This window comes from Python bivittatus, unplaced genomic scaffold (genome assembly GCF_059951505.1).
Source record: "Python bivittatus isolate LINGU-HERP-01145 unplaced genomic scaffold, Pbiv_v1 ctg000330_np1212, whole genome shotgun sequence".
Lineage (NCBI taxonomy): Eukaryota > Metazoa > Chordata > Lepidosauria > Squamata > Pythonidae > Python > Python bivittatus.
In genome coordinates, this window is record NW_028277058.1 from 34,269,200 (window position 1) to 34,277,452 (window position 8,253).

The window sequence follows — 8,253 nt, forward strand, 5'->3', positions numbered from 1 at the left end:
TTATGACATTGAATTGTATTTGTTTCTTTAACTTGAAAACAAAGTCAGAAAATTTTATCTGGCCTTCAAATCATGAACAGGTACAATTCAATGTCATGTTCTTTTTAAGTTGCTACATATTTAAACTTTGTTTTATGCAGTATTGCTGCCTTAAGCATGTAAATTTATCTCCTGCATAGATGGGCCAGTTTTATTATTCTGCTAAAGCTTTTGATGTCCTTGAAAGACTGGATCCTAACCCTGAATATTGGGAAGGCAAAAGAGGTGCCTGTGTTGGTATCTTCCAGATGATAGTAGCTGGCAGAGAACCTAAGTATGTACATTGAATTTCTTTCTACTACTTTGGAATAATATCCAGGCTGCTTAATATTATTGTTGACTTATTATGCTCACTGACACAATTAGAAACTTAAGGGTCAGAAGAAGGCCTTTAAGTTTAGATTCTGGTAAAGTGTGGATCATGAATGGAAGCCTTACCTATATTAAAGTACTCTTAAAAGGAAGAGTTACTGATAACAGTAAATTATTACTTGTTTGACTTGTTTGTTAAAATGCTCAAGTTCGATTAGAATATAGTATCAATGAAGACAATAGAGGAGGCTTCACAGAGATTATTCTGTATCTTATCACATTTTATTGTAAAGGTACATAAATGTGCTACATACAATCACTATTTATTTTACATATTTTATAATTAATATTTTTGTATTATATTTTGTATGTATTTCATATGTATATTTTTTTATTGCTGTTCCATGTAAAGGGACATGTACAGAACTTAAAAATATCTGCTGAAACACAGTTTGTAGCATTCTTCTAAAAAATAACGAAGAATTAACGTGTAGTAGTGCCAAAACTGCAAAGACCAACATTTCAAGCTCACTAGCTAAACTTCTGATAGTAAAATGGGAGTGCTTTATAGAAAATACCAGAAATAGAGCAGATTCTTATGGAACAGTCTGGAGCTGATGTGCTTTAAAAACAGCACCTGATTTTGCTTGGCATTAGACAACATGTAAAATTGAGTGGAGATCAGTTGATCTACTGGCTCATAGGTGATAACATGGCAATTACAATTTAAAGAGTTGCCCTTTGTAAAGTGGTAATCAAATCTGAAAGTGACTAGGGCCCATTCATCAACATCATATCTTCCCTTTCTCTGTGGAATATATTTCTTTCTCTGTGGAATATGTTCCTACAGAAGGGTTGAAACTCTTCTAGATACTATGGGATTGTAACTACCATTATTCTTGATAGCTAACAATGTTGGTGGGACTGATGAGTCCAGCAACTATAACATTGATATTTAATAAGTTATTTGCTTTTTAAAAAGTATTCTGTTGCTCTAAACTACTTATTTGGAAGTAGTCCCTGTTGCTTATTGTGACATTTACAATTCAGTAATCAGGATTGTTCTGTTTATAAAGTGCTTTGTATATTATTTCATGATGCAATCCTATTTTCTTCAGGAATGGTCTACTATGCTCAGTGCTGCTTATACTAAAAAAAAAAAGTGGATAAGATTGTAAGCTCAGTAATCCTAATGATACAGAAAGGAGGATGAAATTAATGCTATTTAATGGGTATATCTGAATTTTAAGCCTAGAAACAAGCACCGTAATTTTACAAACAATTGGCTGGTGTCTGTATTCTACAAAATTACTATGTGTATTAGACTGTGTGATATGAAACATAAAGTCCATATATATTAGCACCCTATCCCTAATAGTGACTAGGTAGATGTTTCTGGAATGCCATAAACAAGACATGAAGGCTACTGTATTCCTAGTTTGTTTTTCAGTTGCTGATAGTTTTCATATATCTAATAGCTCAGAATAAGGAAGCTGAATTTAACAGCCCAAACTAATTTCCCTATTAATATCTTTGTTAGCCAAGAGAAGAAGGGGCAGTTTTATCAATTTCTTTATAATCCAGCAACTTCATACCTTCCTCAAAACATCTCCAAAGTGTTGAGAGAAGAGTTGTGGGGGAAGGTCCCAAAAATTACCTCAACAGACAGGTTATAGGGCCAGCAAAAATATAAATGTTATCTGAAAACAAATTGGTAAATACATTTTTATCAAGTTGCTTTTATTTGACACATTTGTATGCAGCGTTCAAAATTATTGATATTACAGAGATAAAATCAATAAACATGAACAGATGAGATAACAGATAAAAATGAACAAGCTTGAGGAATTAAAGTTGGCTGGTCAACAGACCAAGTCCTTGATTGAAAAAAGGTGTTTGCATAACAGTAAAAGTCATCAGAAGAGGTAAAAGAAGCTTCTCGTGTCACAGAATTTCTGGGAATAGTCATAGAGAAGGTCTTCTCCCATGTACAAGCTACTCTTACATTTTTTAACTAGAAGCATCAGTAGATAATCAGCAGGACTAACATACATTTTTAAAATGTTGGTACCACTGAAGCAAAACCAAACCTAGGCTGTCCTCACTGTTAATCAGTATATACTGCCTGATATTAGACTTTCTTGAACCTTAAATGTTTCTCTGATCACCAGAAGCAAATTTTCTCAGAAAACAAAGGTGCTCCCTTTGCAAAATTTCTAGACATACTTTGTGCCAAATATCTCATGAATTGTATTGAGGACCAACTATATAATTGTCAGATAAGATCATAGTGGATAAACTACCTGAACCTATTGAAAGATATGCCCAACTACTATTAGTGACAATAAGCACTGTGTATGCTCCCTTGAGCTCCTGTACAAAAGGTGAGATATCAAATAAATTGGTGTCTACAAATAACAAAGAATCCTGGACCATCCCCAAATGGTAGACCTGGATCAGCCCCAAACTTTATCAGTAAACGTTTCTGTCTAGGCAAATTTATCTCTTGATGACTGCATTCATACACCCATGTTTTTTCCTTTGCAACGCTAGAAATGGTTTGCTATTGCCTTCTTCCAGGATTTTTTTCAACTTCCCAGTCTCGACTGTAACCAATATGCAAACTGGTAGAATTTCTAATCAGCAGTTCCTCCATTTGCCTATGTCATGCTCCAAAGTGGCTGGAGGTAGGGTTATTCCCTATATCAACCTGGCTCCAAGTCAGCTAGCATGAGAAGTTGCTCTAAGGGGGTACCTTTCATCCTTTAATCTGTGCCGCAGGATGCTCACCAAAAAGTAACTACCTCATTAAATTCCACTTTATTATTGCAATGTTAATCACAATATTCTTATGGAGCAACTTTCCTCAATTTTAAAACTCAGAACTGAGGGGAAGAAATCTTACATCTAAGGCCAACATAGGGTAAAGATAGGAGAAACTAAGTTAGCATCATGGATAGCCACTTATTCCTACTGAATAAGTACTACAGTAATTTATGGGGCTGAATTTTGGGCTATTTCCTATCAAATCTGATACATCACTTTACTTTCTCTCATTCCTATATGCAGCTTTCTTTTATCCATCATGTGAGGTCAGAGAGAAGTTTCTAGCCATAGGACTGAAGCAAAACATTTCAAAGCTTTTCATATAACATACTTGACAATATTGTCTGATCTATTCTTTCTCTTTTAAAAATCTTTATTTTTGGCTTTCAGGGATACTCTAAGGGAGGTACTGCATCTCCTGAGAAGTACGGGTAACCCCCAGGTAGAGTACATTGTCCGTATAATAAAGAAGTGGGCCAAGGAGAACAGAGTCCCTGTTTAAACATTGCGATCAAGAGAATGGAAGTCTGCCATCTATATTGTGCCTAGCTGGGATACTGTGTCATTTTCTAGCATAGCAGAGGATATAAAAATGCAAGATATTCAAATCTGTTTATTTTTACATATATTTAAATGAAAAACAATCTTTTCATGAAAAGTATGCAAATGTCATATATTGTGAGGAGAATCTCATTGTGACTTCATTATACATCTTCCAAATTCTATTTTACTTTATGCTACAATTACTGATTTTCATTTGTTCATACTAACTTTAATCTTCAAGATGTTTTAATTGTGCGACAATCAGTACATTTTTTGAGACAGTTCAAGAACTGGTCAAAATACAGATTTCCCCAGTTCCTGTTTTGAAGCAGCATAGAAAAAGAACTCTAGAATTAGATTTCAGATTTTATTTTAAAAAAACGTTCATCATAAAGTATCTGAAGCTAAACACTTAAAATGGAACATAAGAAGAAAACGAAGACCTGATTAGATGATTTTCATTGGTATGATCTAATGCACATAGGAAGTAGAAATACTGTAAATAAATAAATAGAGAACAATCCACTTTTATTTGCATCAAATATTACTGTTCATTTCATCTGTTTCTACATTTTTCTTTCTGATTAAATTATGACCGCAAGCTTCTGTTTTAGTTGGTTGTCATTCTGTGGTGAAAGGTGTTTTTGAGTTCATTGAGAAAGTAAGGAGTTGGTTTCAGAGTATATGTAATGCCTAAGAAAAAACTCTAAAATACAAAAGAACATTGAAATCCATGACTGAATATGTAGTATCTACTTGTACATGTTGTATATAAGTAATACAAGCTGATGTATGTTCGTTACAAAAGAAAAAAAAAATCAGTCTCTCCTGGATTTAATTCTGGAGTTTTTGTTCTACTGTAGTGTTTGTCTTGCTTATTTGCAAGGGCCACTTGTACTGCACTACTTCTCACAGTGAAGCTATCAGTGCATGATGCAGGAAGAGTTTTTGTTTTTCAGCCAGCTTGGTGCAGAGCCTGATGCTGAATTAAGGCTATTAGGGAATAACTGGCTCAAAGTCAGTCAGCTGGCTTCTATGCCTAAATGAGGACTAGAACCTAGTCTCTCCACTCCTAATCTAGCACCTGAGCCACTACACCACAATGGCTTTTGATTTAATTCTGGAGTAAAATCCCAAAATAAATTAGCTTATAAAATCACATGTGTATTCTGTTTCCCTCTTTGCATATGCCATATGGCTAGGTTAGGGGTTTAGTTATTTTTTAAAATCCCTTTTATTTTTGCATTAAACTGCTCAGAACCATTTTGGAATTAAGCCGCATATATATTGCAAAAATAAATCTATTACATGTATTTTATACTTTGTATAATTGGATAGGTTCTACATAGTTAAACCAATAACCTTTATGCTTTACAACTTTGTCTCTGACATTAGTTATCAAAAGGAAAAAAGAACTAGATATACAGTGCATTCGGAAAGTATTCAGACCCCCTTCACTTTTTTCAATTTTGTTATGTTGCAGCCTGATAGTACAATTATTCAAATTCATTTTTCCTCAATCTATACTCAGTACCCCATAATGACAAAGTGAAAACAGAATTTTAGAAATGTCTGTAAATTATTAAAAAGGAAAAACTGAAATATCACATTGGCATAAGTATTCAGACCCTTTGCAACAACACTTGAAATTTAGCTCAGGTGCCTCCCATTTCTCTTGATGGTTGCTGAGCTGTTTCTACACCTTGATTGAAGTCCACCTGTGGTAAATTGAATTGATTGGACATGATTTGGAAAGGTGCACACCTCTCTATAGAAGGCCTCACAGCTGACAGTGTATACTGTATCAGAGCAAAAGCCATGAGGTCAAAGGAACTGCCTGCAGAGCTCAGAGACAGGATTATTGTAAGGCACAGATCTGGGGAAGGCTATGAAAAAATTTCTACTGCACTGAAGGTTCCCAAGAGCCCAGTGGCCTCCATAATTCTCAAATGGAAGAAGTTTGGCACAACCAGGACTCTTCCAAGAGCTGGTTGCCTGGCCAAACTGAGCAATTGGGGGAGAAGAACCATAGTAAGAGAGGTGACCAAGAACCCAATGGTCACTCTGACTGAGCTCCAGAGATCCTGTGTGGAGATAGACAAAGTTCCAGAAGGACAACCATCACTGCAGCCCTCCACCAATCTTGGTTTTATGGCAGAGTGGCTAGATGGAAGCCTCAGTGCAAAACACATGAAAGCCTGCTTGCAAAAAAGCACCTGAAGGACTCTCAGACTGTGAAGAACAAGATTCTCTGGTCTGATGAAACCAAGATTGAACTGTTTGGCCTCAATTCTAAATATTACGTCTGGAGGAAACCAGGCACCGCTCATCACCTGCCTAGTACCATCCCAACAGTGAAGCATGGTGGTGGCAGCATCATGCTGTGGGGGTGTTTTTCAGCAGCAGGGACTGGGAGACTGGTCTGGGTTGAGGGAAAGCTGAATGGAGCAAAGTACAGAGATATCCTCAATGAAAACCTGTTCCACAGCAGTCAGGGCCTCAGACTGGGCCGAAGGTTCACCTTACAACATGACAACGATCCTAAGCGCACAGCCAAGACAACACAGGAATGGCTTAGGGACAACTCTGTGAATGTCCTAGAGTGGTTCAGCCAGAGCCCTGATATGAACCCTATTGAACATCTCTGGAGAGGCCTGAAAATGGCTGTCCATCAATGGTCCCCATCCAACCTGATTGAGCTTGAGGGGATTTGCAAAGCAGAATGGCAGAAAATCCCCCAATCCAGGTGAGCAAAGCTTGTCGTGTCATACTGAAAAAGACTTGAGGCTGTAATTGCTGCCAAAGGTGCTTCAACAAAGTACTGTGTAAAGGTCTGAATACTTAAGTACATGTGATATTTCAGTTTTTCCTTTTTAATAAATTTACATTTCTAAAATTCTGTTTTCACTTTGTCATTATGGGGTATTGAGTGTAGATTAATGAGAAGTTTTTTTTGGAATGATTGTAGTATCAGGCTGCAACATACCAAAATTGAAAAAAGTGAAGGGGGTCTGAATACTTTCCGAATGCACTGTAGCTTCTGCTTTGTCTAAGTTTTTGAAAAGTTTTGCACTGCTTCCAGCTCAAGTTTACTAAACAAGAAAATTAATACTCTCTAGGAGGGTCAGTTTCTTTGAGTTACATCTTAAAAACAACAAAAGACAGTGTTTTCATAATTAGTTCATGTCATGTTAAATGAAATTAATATTAAATGGGAAGAATATCATGGGCTAAGGACTAGAACTCTCAAAACCTTTTCAGGTACTTTACATAATAAAATAAGTGGTATTTTTTCATATTTATTGAGAACTATATATTTGCCACTGTGATATTAGTACTTAAAAAGTTTGTGGCTAAATCATATTTCATTGACAGAATATAATTACAGGAAAAACATTTGAGATTTAAGCTCCTTCAGTATTTAAAAAAATCAATCTCTTGTAAGATGGCATTTGTAATAACAAAGATCAAGGATAATATTGGATTGATGTTCAGCCAACATATGTAGGAATGCCTAAAGTCAGATAATTTCAGAACTTAAAATACAATTTTGTAAGACATCTTAACATCTTGGGGAATGATGAATGAAGATAACTGGCTATGTGATCTTCAAAAATATACTGACATTTTTTGGGATATTAAGGTAATGACATAAGACTTCTGTTAGAAGGCATGACTATAAAGTCAAAAAGTTTGTTTTTTTAAAAAAGCATTTGTTGTGTCAAAGCACTGCACTCAATTTAGAGAAATATTTCGAATTACCATTGTCTGAAATCTACCAAAGACCTTCTGATCCCTCTATTCAGCCTTCAGCTGCTCATCGGGTCTGATGATTCTTTTGTCATCATTACTAATAACTAGCAAAGGAATCTTGATTCCCTCCACTCCCACCCCATCACCCCCTTGATATGGAGGACAGAAAATGAATGAATGAATCTGAATTTGGCCACTGGCCTCACCAGAAAGAACTTGTTCTCTTTATTGGGAATATTTCTGCCCAGCACGTGGATGTCTGGTTCTATGCCATCTTAATTTGCTGTAAAGCAGAAAAGAAAATAACCTATGAACAGAAATGACTATGTGCTTGGTAGCTGCCGCATTAGCGCTGCGTTCCTGAGGATGTTAACTCTTGTCCCGAGCCACCAACAGCAGAAAAAAGGTCTCATTCGGAGCTCTTCACGAAGACTTTTTAAAAGTCAGGATGGCACGGCGTACACATTTCCAAGGCAACTGTGGGCGGGGCCATGTCGTCCTCAACGTGCGATCGCGGTGACGTACTAAAAACCTGAGCTAGAACAATGACGTATAGGAGCGCGTCCGTGGCGGGCCCTGCTTCTACGCATGCGTGCCCTAGTAGCCTGCTTCTATTTACGTGGGGGGGCTCCAAGATGGCAGCGATGTTATCGGCAAGGAGAGGCTAGTGGGGAAGAGGGGAGGTACTCTGACCTGGTTAAGGGGGGGAACGGGCGGAGGAGGAGCTGGGGTTGTGGGTGGTGAGGGAGGGTCACCGAACAGGTGGGAAGGGGGGTGGGG

At 37.0% G+C, this 8,253-nt stretch overlaps 1 protein-coding gene across 2 annotated transcripts in view; it reads left to right on the top strand.

The window, feature by feature from the left end:
• Positions 1–4,326, top strand: part of IFT56 (intraflagellar transport 56) — a 41,162-nt gene extending 36,836 nt beyond the window's left edge. For both annotated transcript variants that reach the window (XM_088141945.1, XM_088141944.1), the window contains exons 17-18: positions 180–313; positions 3,568–4,326. In XM_088141945.1, the coding sequence (XP_087998071.1) occupies positions 180–313; positions 3,568–3,679 (246 nt within the window). In that variant the 3' untranslated portion in view covers positions 3,680–4,326. The remainder of the gene's footprint in view (positions 1–179; positions 314–3,567) is intronic.
• The last annotated feature ends 3,927 nt before the right edge of the window (positions 4,327–8,253 follow it).